Here is a 16,747-nt window from a genome sequence, read left to right on the forward strand (position 1 = left end):
TGCTCTCTGTTATCTATCTCATTCTTCTTAGTCTCTGTCATAACCTCCCCTCTTCCAGAAGATTAAGAACAAAATGCTAGAACCAGCTCCAAGTCCTGGAGCCAGCGTGGCGAGCTCCGGCCCGCAGGCAGCTTCAGGGACCAGGAAGGGCAGCCAGGGACATCCCCAAGCAGCCCGGCTCCCTCCGGTGGGAGGCACCTTTCAAAGTTAGCTTCTCGGAGCAGACTGCCCAGTGAGAGACTTTCTACACAGAACCAGCCACAAGTCCCCGAGCCAAGGGAGAGCTCTGACCCGCAAGCAGCCTCTGGGACCAGGGCAGGGCAGCCAGAGACTTCTCCAGGCGGCCCTGCCCCCTCCGGCCGTGGCTCTTTCCACGGGGCGATCCAAGATGGCGGACTAGAGGGTGATTGCATCTCCAGTCGCTCCAGAACCCAGGATTCAAGAAGGGGAGGCATTGAGAGACTTGGACTAAAATAGAGCCATGGGGTGAGTCTCCCCCACTGGGTGAAGCTTGGCCTGGGCGGCAGGCATGGATAGGGGCGGCTTATCAGAGCAGGGCAGGGCAGCTAGAGTCTTCCCCAGGCAGCCCGGCGCACTCCGGCGGTGGGCTCCTCCCACACGGCCAGCTTCTCGGAGCAGGCCACCCAGTGAGAGACTTTCCGCACAGAGCCAGATCCAAGCCCTGGAACCAGTAGTGGGCTAGGGGCAGCTTTCTTTGGAAGCACTGCATTATCAAGTTCCTCCAAAACTTCAGGCTACTGAAGGCTGGGAGGTGATACACTGGAAATCTACAGGGACACTATAAGCCAATAGAGGAAATCTGCAATATCTCAGAGTCCCATTGATATCTGGCCAATATGAGAAAACAAGGGAAGAAAGAAAATGTCCCAAACAAACCTAGATACTATATCAATAAAACCAAATGACAGCACAGCAGAAAAAAATGTCAGAAAGGGAGTTCAGAATGTACATAATTAAAACAACCAGGGAAGCAAACGAGGAGATGAAAGAGCAAATGCAGGCCTTGAAGGAGGAGATGAAAGAGCAAATGCAGGCATTAAATGATCACACCAATCAACAGTTAAAAGACCAAATACGGGAAGCAAGAGATCATTTCAATGAAGAGTTAGAGATACTGAAAAAACAAACAAATAGAAATCCTTGAAAAGAAGGAAACAATAAACCAAGTTAAAAACTCCATAGAAAGCATAACCAATAGGATAGAACACCTGGAAGACGGAACCTCAGACATTGAAGACAAAATATTTAATCTTGAAAACAAAGTTGGGCAAACAGAGAAGATGGTAAGAAATCATGAACAGAATCTACAAGAATTTTGGGATATCATGAAAAGGCCAAATTTAAGAATTATTGGGATTGAGGAAGGCTTAGAGAAACAAACCAAAGGAATGAACAATCTATTCAATGAAATAATATCAGAAAATTTCCCAAATCTGATGAAATGGAAAACCAGATACAAGAGGCTTATAGGACTCCAAATATACAAAATTACAACAGACACACACCAAGGCACATTATTATGAAAATACCTAACATACAAAATAACGACAGAATTTTAAAGGCTGCAAGAGAAAGAATCAAATTACATTCAGGGGGAAACCAATAAGAATATCAGCAGATTTTTCAATCCAGACCCTAAAAGCTAGAAGGGCCTGGAACAACGTTTACCAAGCCCTGAAAGAAAACGGATGCCAACCAAGAATCTTATACCCAGCAAAACTTGCTTTCAGATTTGACGATGAAATAAGATCCTTCCATGATAAACAAAAGCTAAAGGAATTTACAAAAAGAAAGCCGGCATTACAGAACATTCTCAGCAAAATATTCCATGAGGAAGAGATGAAAAACAGTGATGCAAATCAGCAACGGAAGGAACTAGCCTAAAGGAATAGCCAAATAAAGGAGAAACCAAATCATGTCAAAAAACAAAAATGAGTCAAATGACTGGGAATACAAATCATATCACAATAATAACCCTGAATGTTAATGACCTGAACTCATCAATCAAAAGACATAGACTGGCAGATTGGATTAAAAAGAAAAATCCAACAATATGCTGCCTGCAAGAGACTCATCTCACAGAAAGAGATACCCATAGATTAAAGGTGAAAGGATGGGGGAAAACATACCATGCACACGGACACAGCAAAAAAGCTGGAGTATTCATCCTCATTTCAGATAATGTGGACTTCAAGCCAAAACTAGTCAGAAGGGATAAAGAAGGACATTACATACTGCTTAAGGGAAGCATAAATCAGCAAGACATAACAATCATAAATATCTATGCCCCAAACATTGGCTCATCCATGTACGTCAAACAAATCCTTCTCAATTCCAGAAATCAAATAGACCACAACACAATAATACTAGGCAATTTTAACACACCTCTCTCAAACAAAAATTGAATAAAGAAACCATAGATCTCAATAACACAATCAACAATTTAAACTTAACCAACATATATAGAATATACCATCCTACAAAGAATGAATACACTTTCTTCTCAGCAGCACATGGATCCTTCTCTAAAATAGACCATATTTTATGCCACAAAGCTACTGTTAGCAAATACAAGAAGATAGAGATACTACCTTGTACTCTATCAGATCATAATGGATTGAAATTAGAAATAAATGACAGAGTAAAAAACAGAAACTTCTCCAATACCTGGAGATTAAATAATACACTATTATATGATGAATGGATAACAGAAGACATCAGGAGGGAAATAAAAAAATTCTTAGAAGTAAATGAGAACAAAGACACATCATATCAAAATCTCTGGGACACTAGGAAAGCAGTATTAGAGGAAGATTTATTTCATGGGGCGCATTCAACAAAAGAAGTAGAAGTCAACAAATAAACGACTTAACACAACACTACAGCTCAAAGTCCTAGAAAAAGAAGAGCAGACCAACACCAAAAGTAGTAGAAGACAGGAAATAGTTAAAATCAGAGCCAAAATCAACGAAATTGAAACAAAAGAAACAATTGGAAAAATTAACAAAAGAAATAGTTGGTTCTTTGAAAAAATAAACAAAATTGATAAACCCTTAGCCACACTAACAAAGAGAAAGAGGGAGAAAACTCAAATTACTAAATCTCGGAATGAACAAGGAAATATCACAACAGACACAAGTGAAATATAAAACATAATTAGAAGCTATTTTGAAAATCTATACTCCAACAAAACAGAAAACCTCAAAGACATCAACAAGTTTCTAGGACATATGAATTACCTAAACTGAACGAGGAGGACATACACAATTTAAATAAATCAATTTCAAGCAATGAAATAGAAGAGGTGATCAAAAGCCTACCAACAAAGAAAAGTCCGGGACCAGATGGGTTCTCAGCTGAGTTCTACAAAACCTTTAAAGAAGAGCTCATTCCAATACTCCTCAAAGTATTCCATGAAATAGAAGAGGAGGGAACGCTCCCAAACTCGTTCTATGAAGCCAATATCACCCTGATACCTAAACCAGACAGAGACACATCGATGAAAGAAAATTTCAGACCAATATCCTTAATGAATATCGATGCAAAAATTCTCAACAAAATTTTAGCAAATCGCATACAGAAATATATTAAAAAGATAGTGCACCACGATCAAATGGGTTTTATCCCAGGGATGCAAGGTTGGTTCAACATCCGGAAGTCAATAAATGTCATTCACCATATCAACAGACTTAAAGTTAAGAATCACATGATTATTTCAATAGATGCAGAAAAAGCATTCGATAAAATACAGCATCCCTTCATGCTCAAAACACTAGAAAAAATTGGGGTAGTGGGAACATTCGTTAACATTGTAAAGGCCATCTACGCTAAGCTCATGGCTAATATCATTCTAAATGGTGAAAAACTGAAAGCATTCCCCCTAAAAACTGGAACAAGGCAAGGATGCCCTCTTTCACCACTCCTATTCAACATGGTCCTTGAGACTCTAGCCAGAGCAATTAGACAAACCAAAGAAATTAAAGGGATACGAATTGGAAAAGAAGAACTCAAACTATCCCTGTTCGCTGATGACATGATTATATATTTAGAGGAACCTGGAAATTCCACCAGAAAACTTTTAGAACTCATAAGTGAATTCAGTAAAGTAGCAGGTTACAAGATCAATGCTCATAAATCCAATGCATTTTTATACATAAGTGATGAATCTTCAGAAAGAGAAATTAGGAAAACTACCCCATTCACAATAGCATCGAAAAAAATAAAATACTTGGGAATCAATCTCACAAAAGAGGTGAAAGACCTCTACAATGAGAACTACAGAACACTAAAGAAAGAAATTAAAGAAAACCTTAGAAGATGGAAAGATCTCCCATGTTCTTGGATAGGAAGAATTAATATTGTCAAAATGGCCATACTACCTAAAGTGCTATACAGAGTCAATGCAATTCCAATTAAAATACCAATGATGTACCTTACAGAAATAGAGCAAGCAATTATGAAATTCATCTGGAAGAATAAAAAACCCAGAATAGCTAAAGCAATCCTCAGTAGAAAGAGTGAAGCAGGGGGTATTGCAATACCAGATCTTCAACTCTACTACAAAGCAATAGTAACAAAAACGGCATGGTATAGGTACCAAAATAGACAGGTAGATCAATGGTACAGAATAGAGGACACGGACACAAACCCAAATAAATACAATTTTCTCATACTAGACAAAGGGGCCAAAAATATGCAATGGAGAAAAGATAGCCTCTTCAACAAATGGTGCTGGGAAAACTGGAAAACCATATGCAACAGAATGAAATTAAACCCTTATCTCTCACCCTGCACAAAACTCAACTCAAAATGGATCAAGGACCTTGGAATCAGACCAGAGATCCTGCATCTTATAGAAGAAAAAGTAGGTCCAAACCTTCAACTTGTTGGCTTAGGATCAGACTTCCTTAACAGGACTCCCATAGCACAAGAAATAAAAGCAAGAATCAACAACTGGGATAGATTCAAACTCAAAAGCTTTCTCTCAGCACAGAAACTCTCAGTAATGTGAAGAGAGAGCCTACAGAGTGGGAGAATATCTTTGCCACTCATACTTCAGATAGAGCGCTAATTTCCAGAATCTATAAAGAACTCAAAAAACTCTACACCAAGAATACAAATAATCCAATCAACAAATGGGCTAAAGAAATGAACAGACACTTCACAGAAGAAGGTGTACAAGCAATCAACAGATATATGAAAAATGTTCAACATCTCTAGTAATAAGAGAAATGCAAATCAAAACTACCCTAAGATTTCATCTCACCCCAATTAGAATGGCGATTATCAAGAACACAAGCAACAATAGGTGTTGGCGAGGATGTGGGGAAAAAGATACACTCATACATTGCTGGTGGAACTGCACATTGTTGCAGCCACTCTGGAAAGCAGTATGGAGATTCCTCAGAAAGCTTGGAATGGAACCACCATTTGATCCACCTATCCCAGTCCTTGGCCTATACCCAAAGGAGTTAAAATCATCATACTACAGAGATACAGTCACATCAATGTTCATTGCTGCTCAATTCACCATAGCCAGATTGTGGAACCGACCTAGATGCCCTTCAGTTGATGAAAGGATAAAGAAACTGTGGCATATACATACAATGGAATATTACTGTGCAATGAAGAATGATAAAATTATGGCATTTGCAGGCAAATGAATGAAATTGGAGAATATAATGCTAAGTGAGATAAGTCAATCTCAAAAAACTAAAGGACGAATGATCTCGCTGATAAGCGGATGAGGACATATAATGGGTGGTGGGAGGGGTTAGCATTAGGGTTAGGGTTAGGTTTAGGGTTAGGGATAAGGAGTGTGGTAAGAATAAAGGAAAGAAGGACTGTATAGAGGGAAAAGAGGGGTGGGAGGGGTGGGGGGGAAGGGAAAAATAATGAATCAAACAGCATTGCCCTATGTAAACGTATGATTACACAAATGGTATGCCTTGACTCCATGTATAGAGAAACAACATGTATCCCATTTGTATACAATAATAATAAAAAAAAATCGAAAAAAAAAAAAGAATGGAGGAAGGAAGGACTGTATAAAAGGAAAAGAGGGGTGGCAAGGGGGTGGGGAGGAAGGGAAAAAATAACAGAATGAATCAAACAACATTGCCCTATGTAAATTTATGATTACACAAATGGTATGCCTTGACTCCATGTACAAATAGAGAAACAACATGTATCCCATTTGTTTACAATAAAAAAAAAGAAACATACATACATCATGGACTTTCTTTAATTGTGAATAAAACTTTTTGACTTTGGAAAAAAAAGAACAAAATGCTATTTTTATGTTTATGGGAGATTTTACATTTATATCTATAGAAGATTTGTAACATATACTGTTAAAGTACTCAGTGAATGTTGAAAAGGGCAATGAAGTACACAAAGATTTCAGGGGCAGAATACCTGGCAGAAATGTTTATTCTCCCTCAACAAGATGACCTTTCTGGTTTAGTCAACACAGAATTAACAGCAAACACTGGACTTTTCTGTTTTTGCCATTGATCTTTCTTTCACCAGAATGAAAATGGCCCTGACGAAGAATCTCTTCTTTATTAAACTAGTCAGGCTACTGGATTCTCCTCTAGGCCTAATTTGTGCATTATCTTGTAAAAAGCCAATTTTAGATGATAACCCCGCTGAATCAGTTTTACAAGAACCTCCCACTCTGGGTATCTGATCACCTATCATATCTGATTGTGCTCCTCATCCTCCACCATATCCCAGGAGAAATCTGATCACCCTGGTTTATCTTTAGTAAGAATTTTTAGGTCAGGTTTAGCCAAAATCCTCTCTTATCCCTGATGTTTTTTCTTAACAATTTCCCATCCACTGATCTCCACCTTGCGCCTTGGTTGCAAATTCCTATTTTTCCATGTACTTGGAGTTCAGGCAAGTCTCTTTTCCACCCCAAAATCCCATTGCAGTGGTTCCTATACCTACCTCAAAGGTCTGGAATGAAATATTTTCTTGCTGTACTTTTACAAGTATCATTGAATAATGTTTTCTTTAATAATATCTAACACACAATTGGGAAACTGATCATTCATTGTCTATATTGTTCTTTAACTACCACACACAAGTTGAACTCTTCCCAGTAATCACACAAAAGTCCTAAAAACTGGCGCTCTACCACTGATTCTCAGAGTATTAGTATCTGGGCAGCTTTAAAAAGTTCAGAGTCCAGGACTGACTGAAGATTCAGAATCTCCTGGAGGCAGGACACTGGTGCTTTCCTAGTTTCCTAATGACTTATTTGAAGTCAGGGTTAGAAACCACTGGTGTTTCAGTCCCAAATCAAGGGGATTTAGCTGTTTGTCTCTAATTTATTTTTTTTCCAAAGAATGGACTCTGTTGTATTAGAATAAGTTATACATAATATAGAAGTATGTATCTGAGTGTGTGTGTGTGTGTGTGTGTGAGAGAGAGAGAGAGAGAGAGGGAGGAGAGAGAGAGAGAGAAAGAAAGAGGGAGGGAGGGAGAGAGAGAGAGAGAGAGAAAGAGGGAGGGAGGGAGAGAGAGAGAGAGAGAGAGAGAGAGAGAGAGAGAGAGAGACCCTTGAGACTGCAGTTGTCCTGGGAAAGTTTACTTTGGATAGAGTTCCTCCAGAGGTGAAGTAGGAGGGCTGGGGTGGAGAAACTCTGACCCTCTCTTATCGGTCCCTTCTACCCCTCACCACGGCAGCACTGGCTGGCTCAGTCAGCTCAGACTGCCAGAGAATCAGGTCACTTCACTCTAAACCTCATTACTCAGAAAACTGAAAGGTCAAGTCTGAATCAGTCATATTCTTACTCAGAAAGCAATTTTCTTTAAAAAAAAAAACTTTGATAATTATCATCTGTTTTGTACTATTTTCCCTAATAGCATTTACTTTCCAAAATCCAATTCAATTGACATTCTAAATTCCAACAAAACTATTACTAATAAGCACCCTCCCCCACCACCCTGCGTACACTCGCCTTCCTATTCTGACGACATCCTGTTCTCCGACCTCATCTGCCCTGGCTTTCTTGTCCCCTACACATACCATGCTTAGCCCTCCCCTCCCTTTCATGGGCTTTCCCCAGTCTCAGTGATCCTGTTCATTAATTTCGATCAGAAGTTCTCAATTAGAGGAGCATCCCACGTCCCCTCCCCAGGGGAGGAACATCTTAAGACATTTTTCATGGTCACAAATGAGGGTGGGGTGCTATTGGCATCTAGTGGGTAGAAGTCGGTGGTGCTGCCAAGTCTCTATAATACACAAGACAGTCCCCCAACAAAAGGAATCACCCAGATCAAACTACCAACAGTGCTGAGAGTAGGAAACCTTGATTTAAATCACAAACCATTCTTTAGTGCATTGAAACCTACATGCAGCTGCCAAAGTTGGATGAATTGCTATCAGATGTTTATTGAACACTTTGGAAATGCTGGATGCTATCACAGCTGTAGAGTTTCAGAGCTTTGGTTTGCTGAAAACCAAAGTTCAGAGAGAAGTCAATAGGGAGAAGAGACTCAAATGACCCCTTTCTGAAGTCAGATACACTTTAATTCCAAATAATTTCTTTCTTGATAGGCTGCTCTGTCCTGGAAAAGGCTACACAAGGCTTTTGTCCTAAAAACCACTGGCAGCATGGAGCATATTTCTTAGGTTTAGATAATCAAAATCTTTTATTAAATTGTTTTTTTTAAAAATCTGTCTTGGAAACTCCTTTGGGGAATAACACAATATGCTGAAATTGGATGTAAAAAATGAGAAATTGTAAGAAAAGTGATTGAGAAATTTAAAAAGAGATGAAATCTTGTACAGGAAATCTTTTGAGAGGGTGAGTGACATCTCTGAGTGGTAAGTATGAACTTCTCAGATACCGTGGAAATCAGGTGTCAGAGGAAGATGTTGCCTCTTGAAATTGGTATCCAAGGAAACGGACTGCTAAGCTAAGTTTGCAAAAATAAATACTAATAAACAGAGTAATCTTCATTTATTGTTTAATCTTTAAAAAGCAGATTAATTTGATTTCTTTTCTCTAATCCCTCTGTGAATTTGCATGCATGGCTTAGTTCTGGGGTCGTATTCTCCAGCTAGTTCATAAATTTTCACTGCGTTTTAATGGGAGAGGGATATTATAAATTTGGGGAGTTCATCCTAAACCCTGCTCATCCTGAGATCCTGGGCAGCAGCATGGTATGGCAGCACAAGCAGAAGCTTCTTAGCATGGATCTGGGATCCAATCCAGACTACACCACTTGAAGCCAAGTGATCTTGGAAAACTGTGGTGAAGCCTTTATCCTCCCTCATTGAGACACAGAGTGCAAAATATCTACCAATAAGGCTTGTTGGCAGGATTGAATAATATGGCAGAATGGAAAGGGTTTAGGAAATAGCATGAATTTAAAAAATGGCTAATTTCTTCTCCAGCCCTTATCCCTAGGGCATGGTATCAAATTTCTCTGAAAAGTCATCTCCTCATATATCACAGGTGGGTGGGGTAATATTCACCGTCTGTTACTGGTTACTTCATAAATACCTGGGAAAGCTGAAAGTCAACCATAAATAAGAAGGACTTTTGTAAACTAACCATTGTATTTGACCATTTCATGAAATTTTATTTACCCTATCACATCCTACTGTAGAACACAGTTTTAGAAATCATACCTGCATGTATTGTGTTTAATTAACATTCTTGGGAGCTGAAATCTTTGAGCAAGGATAACAACGTCATCTCTTTCAACAAAAATGTTTCGCAGAATAGAAGTAGCACACATGACTTTCTAATTGATCCTTTGCTTAAGGTTTTAGTCCAGATAAATAATAAACTAATATGGATTCAGAGGAGGGAGTATGAGTATATGCATACAGCATAAAAACAAAACAAATGCTGAAAATGAAATTTCAATACAATTAGCTGGTTGATGTCAAGTAACGCCCTAAACACAGATACCACTGATTTTAAATATAAATGTGTGTGTGTGTGTGTGTGCGCGCGCACACACACACCTTGGGTATTAAAAACAAAGTATAAGGGCAAACATTTAACTTTCAGGGTTCAGAAGGCACCACTGGGACCATTAACATCTATCTGAAGGCTTTGCCTTTAGTTTGAGATGTGAATTGAGTCAATTCAAGCTTGATCTGCTAATTTTGTTGCTCTTTAATGACCACAAGCTGAGGCCCTGGCATTAATCTTGTGCAAAAATAGCCTAGCCTCAAAGAAACTCAGACATTGGGATATAGCTGCCAGCAGAGGGGAAAGGAACTTAAATCAAAGCAAAAAAAAATGCTCACAAACGATGGAGATTTAAAGACTTGTCAAATTGCTCACGCTTTGCTCTTCTTCCTTAAGTATAATCTTCAGCTTGTTTGAAGGGAGTTGGAGGAAATTATGTTTCCAACACGACAGCAGAGGCTGGGAACAGGATGGATTATTTTCCTCCCCTGAAGCGTGATGAGGAAGGCAGAGGCTGGAGAAAGGGTCATCATCTCACCAAGAAAACCCGGCTCTGGATGCCGCGATGGCATGGTCGGGACTGTACCGTGGCTTTCAGCTGCCCGGTCCTGTGCAGGGCCATCAGCACTTCCACTCTGACTGCCAGGGTGTCATTACTAATTTCACAAGAGGAGGCTGCATGATCGTTCTATTTCAAAGGTTTGCTCTGGATCAAGAAGCTATATCCATGTGCTCGGCGTAAGATGCGTGGCAGGAGGAAAGCGTGTCACTGACCTTGTTTTAACAGACTGCTCTTAAAGCTAAGAGACGAAGAGATGCCGATTAGCCACAAAGGCTCAAGGAAGGCAGATCCTGTGGCCAAGCGCCAGGAGGCAGGGCCCGGGGGAAAGGACGTGACGGTCCCCAACTTGCCAGTGTATATGTACCTTACATTGCTTTCTTGACCGTGAGATTCTTACGGGAGTCACATATTTGCACCATTCAAAAAAAAAAAAAGAGCACTGTGACCTGGTGGCCGGATCTCCTCTGCCGCCTTCTTCTCTGCTGCCTGTCCAGTTTCCTCTGTCTACCTTGTGCCTTGTGATAGCATTCAGGGCCCTCCTGGGTAACCGGGATGCCCTCCACATCCCAAGATCCTTAACTTAGCACCTCTGAAAAGACCCTTTCCCCCCATAAGGTGACATTTATAGGCTCCAAATACTAGGATGTGGGTGTCTTGAGACCATTTTCCAGCCACTGCACGACTGCATTCAGGGGGTGACTCCTGAGGCACAGAGCGAAGCCTGAATCACCTGGGAATTTCTTTATTTGGCTCCTCCTCTGTGTCCACCTCTGCACTGCGATTTAGCTTCAGCTCACTCCTGTCCTATCCTCCAGCCTCTGCACTCTTGTTCCAACAGCTAACTCCCTTGAGCACCTCCAGCTGAGTCTTATCCTATTGCTACCAACTAGAAAGTTCTAGTGATGGGAGTGTAGAGGTAGGTAAAGATCACCACCTAACTATGGCAAGTGAGTTCTGAAAACACTAAAGCCAAATTTTAGTGACAAGTGAAAGATAAAATGCCAATGTCTGTCCTGATGTCTGTTCTGAACAGGGAGCTGGGTCTGAATCCACAGGCTTCTTTCACTGTGCTGCTTTCTAGTACATAGTCGACACCCCTGCTCTCCTCTCCTCTCTGCCTCGGCAGGCAAGCACCTGCATTGGGTCTTCTGGTGCCCACCACTCTGAGCACAATGTGTGCCTCACTCAAACACAGCTCCAATAAGGGGAGAAGTGCATGCCTCTTTCGGGGGGGGGGGCGGGCGGCCTGCTGGGGTATGTAGCAGAGAGCTCTGGGTTCAAATCTCTGCCTCCTACTAGTTTTATGATACTGAATGAGGGAAAAAATTGGCATAATACATAATAACATTTATCTGAGTAGTTGTGAAAGAAAGAATACATACGATGTTTCTAACATATGGCTAAGAGTGAAGTAGGTACTCAATAAATGGCAAGTGTTATTTAGTTTATACCGTATTGTATCTCTGATGGGAAATAGTAGGTACCTAACAAATACTGGCAGGTAATCTAAGGTCCAAGTAAAAAATAATGTGAGCCACAGGATAAAATTCGTTTCAGGAAAGAAACAGCTGTGATTTTAAGAAGGTGGCCAGTCCAACAGAGTGGTTTTGAAAAGTGATAAAAGATTCCCAGGCCTTAGTGCAGTGGTTACTATCTAATGAGTGTCAAAGGAATTTATTGGTAGTGGTTCATTAACTTTGAAGGAGAACAAGTATAATGGAAGCACAGAAAACTTTTAGAGTAGTAGGTTATCCTGAACCAACATGGTTAGCAAATGAATATCTCTATAAGGGTGATAATGACTATCTCTACAAGAGTGATTTTGCCACCCTGAGGACACTTGGCAATGTCTAGGGTCTGTTTTACTTGTCTCAACTTTGGGAAGGAAGGGATGCTACTAGCATCCAAGTGGATGCAGGCCAGGGATGTTCTGAGTATTCCTATACTTCACAGGACAGCTCCCACAACAGTCATTCAGCCCAAAGGTCAATAGTGCCAGGGTAGAGAAAGCCAGCTCTCTAAGTCCTTTCTTCTAGGTCATCTGAAGTATGAGTGGGCGTGGTGATCTGAAGGTGCCACTGAAGGCTACATTTGCATGGTAAAGTGCCCTTGGAAAAGCCAAACCCATTAGTTAAACAACTTGTGAGTAAACCACGGAGCATTCTCTTCAGCAAGATTTAGTCTTGCCAAACAAACAACCATCCATCGCCTTTGTAAGAAACACTGCTCTCTGGGAAGAAAGTGTCCTCACAGCTGGCCACAGTCTGCAACAGCACAGCCATAGAAACCTGCAAAAGCTTTCCTGTACCTATTCTAACAACAAGGAGCCCACGGTCCTCCTGGGTCACCAAGCACTGCATCACTGTTTAATCAGGTGTGACCGTCAGCAGTGGTTACCTGGGTGGACAGTTCTTTTCATAGCACTTCTTCTGTCTCCCATTGGGCTGTGTTTCCGGGTCACAGAACGTAGCTTTTACCACCCCGTGGCCCTTCTTCACACAATGGGCAGTCTGGCGGCGGGTACCTGGGGGTCAGACAGAGAGCCACACATCATATGGAGTTCCGAGCCCATGTGCTTATTGTCAGCTGAAACCCCAGACCATGTCGAGTGATCATGCTTGTAGCTGATGGGAAGGATGTCTAAACATTATTTGTTTCTCAAAGTCCACCTTTTCTTAACCATCCTCACGCTATGGCTGGCAACAAGTGGAAGATATCTTGTCTAGGAAGGACAGGAGATAAAGTAGGTAGATTCAATGATCTAGTCTGTAGATTACAGTCCAGCTGTGAAAGCAAGCCTCACACACTATGCAGAATAGAAACCAAAGTGAGATTTAAATGAGGAAAGCAAACGTCAGCACCAGGTGATACAAGGCAATCACCGCCTCATTAGCTTACGACAAGGAGAGAGGAGATGGAGACCTTTAGATAAGTTAGGGTGAGGAAGCTCTGAATGATGGGAATGAAATGTGAAATCATGCTGGGAAGTTTGAGATGTTGTCTATTTTTAAGTACAGAGTTTTAAATAGCAGGGACTGATAACCCTACTATCCTCTAACATAAGGGAAGCACATGGGGAGTGGCAGGTTCTTGTCCCAGGAGCTGTTCTAAGCTGTGTGTGTGTGTGTGTGTGTGTGTGTGTGTGTGTGTGTGTTAGTTATATTACATATTATTTATCATGATGTTTAATAGCCAAACCTCACAACAGTCCAGTGAGGTCAACACATTGACCTATCTGATAGATATAGAAACTGTCTGCATGGTGTGTAGTCTGTGGATAGTGAAGTCACACAGACTGAGAAAGGGAAAGAGCCACTGGCTTTGCTACCTGGGATGTTGTTAGCAAGAGAACATACAGAAGTGCCAAAATGTAAGGACTGAGAGGTGAAGGGGCACCAAGGAAGTCAGTTGGCATCTCTCTATATTTTTTTTTGGTGGGGGGAGCAGTTCTAGGGGTTAAACCCAGGGCTTCATGCACATTAGGCAAGTTCACTACCTCTGATCAGCATCTCTCTTAAAAGAGCCAGTACTTAGGTTAAATGTGAAATACTGGGTAGGAATATAGAAGATGAGACCCCTGGGGACAGAGCAATCAGCTTGCACAAAAGATGGCACCCTGAGCTCTCAGGACTCCAGGTCTTATTTTTTATGAGTGTGGGGTGCTGGGGATGGAAACCAGGACCTTGCTCATGCTAGGCCAGCATTGTATCCCTGAGCCACACCCCTGCCCCAACATTCTGGTCCTGAGTGAGCTTCCTGGTGTACAGAACTTCTCAACCAAGGGTAAAGGCCCTTAATAATCTAGTCATCTGGACATTTCTTCACTTTACTGCCAAGCACACCAAAGGGCTTTCTCACAGATGGCAGGACCTGAACAGAGCCAGCTCTCCTACCACTCATCACCTCACCTTACCTCAGCACGGGCTTGTTAAGCAAAACCCCCTGGTGAGCTGGCACACCCGGTAGCAGAGAGGGCCGCTCACCCCTTAAACAATGGTCAGGAGGAAATACAAAACAATGAGTATTCTAAAATTGTGTGTGTGTGTGTGTGTGTTAGAGAGAGAGAGAGAGAGAGAGAGAGTTTTTTTTTTTTTTTGGAAAAGACAGGTAAACCTTCTACCTCTTGGCCTTTCTCAGCTAATACCTAATGTCAGTGGAATCCAGACTGGAATGTTTGGCTCCAGAAAAGCTGCCTTTATAGAATGGGAAAAAGAAAATGCTTAGTTGCTTTGAAGTTTCATTAAAGCTTTGGGTAATTTGGCAAATTCTTGATGTCAAAATTTGAAAGGAAATTGTCAGGTGACTTGAAGAGGTTAGAAACATACTCCCAAAAGCTTGTTTCTCTACTTGATTAGGAATGGTAAGCATGCTTAGTGCTCCTGAATCCAGAAATAGTAGAAGGTACACAACTTTACATAAGATGCCTTTCAGGGAGTTAATTGCCTTGCCTGGGGTCAATCTGTGCGATGGACTGGCAAGGCAGATGTCATCTAGTGCTAAATGGAAAGTTGATAACTGTGTCTCAGGGTCTCCCCACTGATAACAGTGGTCTTGGTGACCACTAACTTTCTATTCTCCTAGCCCTTGGGTTCTCATATGACAGATACCAAGCTAAGTTCAAATCTTCCAGGGAGAAAGCCCCAAACCAGCTGATGCTCTTCTCTGAAGTTATAGGAAAGCAATACCTGGCCAAGAGGTACCTCCTCAATTCTGATTGTTCTGCATTCATTTGGTAAACTTTAAACTATGATTTCATTCCTGGTTACTGTCTGGTTAAATAAATGATTAAGTGAATAAATTAAATCAAATCCAAGGATCCTGGGTTCTAGTTCCTACTTTTCCTTTTACATATCACTTGGGTTCTCTGCAGGAAAAATGAGATTAATGATATTCAAACTATTTGAGAGCAGGAAGCTGAGCAAGTTTATCTCTATATGTAATATCTATGAAGGAGAGGCAAAGTATAATCACTGGAAATCTTGGAAAATGGGAGGATTCTCCTTAATATAATTTCATGGTTAATGTAGAAAATAAATTGTTGTCAGATTTTTTTCAAACTTCTTAGTTCTTCCTGCCTTAGTGAATGTGCATACAGCAGCGTGTATCTTCCAAAGGTGGCTGCAACAGTAATATACTATTCAGAATGCCATTCTACAGTGTGAGCTTGACATTCTTCCATCAAGAGAGTCAAATTCTGCTGACCTTGTACCAAACACAGAAGTGATGCTGTATGACTTTAAAGGCCAGATCAAAAAGGGCCATGATCAGAAAGGGCCATACTTCCATCTGGTTCTTTGGTATCTCTCACTCTCAGGACTCTCTAGCCACCATGATGTGAGAAGACCATGCCCTCAGAAAGGCCACATGCAGGTGCTTTAGTTGACAGTCCTAGATGAGTCTAATCCAAGTGCCAGTCATGGAGTAAAGGAGCCTCCAGAAGGTTCTGGCCTGAGACATTTGGGTCATTCCCAACTATTTGAGTCTTTCCAGATGGGGTGCCTAACATAGTAGAGTAGAGACGTGTCCTCCCTCGTGTGCCCTGTCTAAATTTCTAGCCCATAGAATCTGTATGATAAAAGTAGTGGTTGTTTAACTACATTAAATTTAGATTGGTTTGTTTTATATAGGTAGTAACAAGAGCAACACTTGATAAATGTTAGCTTTCTCCCCTTCCCTAGAGCTGCAGTTCAGTGTGGCTTGATGACGTCTCCCCTATCTATTTTTCATGTGTGTATGTTTGTTGCTGGGGATTGAACCCAGGGCCTTGTACATGCAAGGCAGGTACTCTACCAACTGAGCTATATCCCCAGCACTCCATTGACTTTTAATCCTTTCTCCTGTGCTACAGTTCTTCTGTTGTCCCTCCAGATCTTCTTTGCCTCTTTCTTCACTTGGCTTATGGAACCAATCCTGTGGCTAGACCAGTTAGGACTAACCAGTCCAGTTAGGTTTGGGAAATGGAAGCACTAGCTCTATTTAAATGCTGTTTCCCTTAATTCTTCAAGCCTGGGGATGGTAGCCTGGTTCCCCCACCTCCACTATTGCTGGGCAGGAGCAATTACTCACCTTTCTCAGTTTCCTTAAACCCTATCTATTCCTGTGAAAGTAGACAAGGCAGTCAGTTTGAGTGTGCCAACATTTCCTGTTGGGACTCTTATGCAACAACATCTTTGTAAAAAAAGTCAAACTATTAATCTTCAGTGACATACTCATTAGATAACTT

The 16,747-nt window shown here is 41.2% G+C and overlaps 1 protein-coding gene across 1 annotated transcript in view; it reads right to left on the reverse strand.

The window, feature by feature from the left end:
* The window catches only part of Adamts12 (ADAM metallopeptidase with thrombospondin type 1 motif 12), a 319,480-nt gene that overhangs the window by 50,995 nt on the left and 251,738 nt on the right, over positions 1-16,747 (reverse strand). Inside the window, exon 17 of the mRNA XM_047556801.1 lies at positions 12,922-13,048. Within this exon, the coding sequence (XP_047412757.1) occupies positions 12,922-13,048 (127 nt within the window). The remainder of the gene's footprint in view (positions 1-12,921; positions 13,049-16,747) is intronic.

This window comes from Sciurus carolinensis, chromosome 6, assembly GCF_902686445.1.
Source record: "Sciurus carolinensis chromosome 6, mSciCar1.2, whole genome shotgun sequence".
NCBI classification, from domain to species: Eukaryota; Metazoa; Chordata; class Mammalia; order Rodentia; family Sciuridae; genus Sciurus; species Sciurus carolinensis.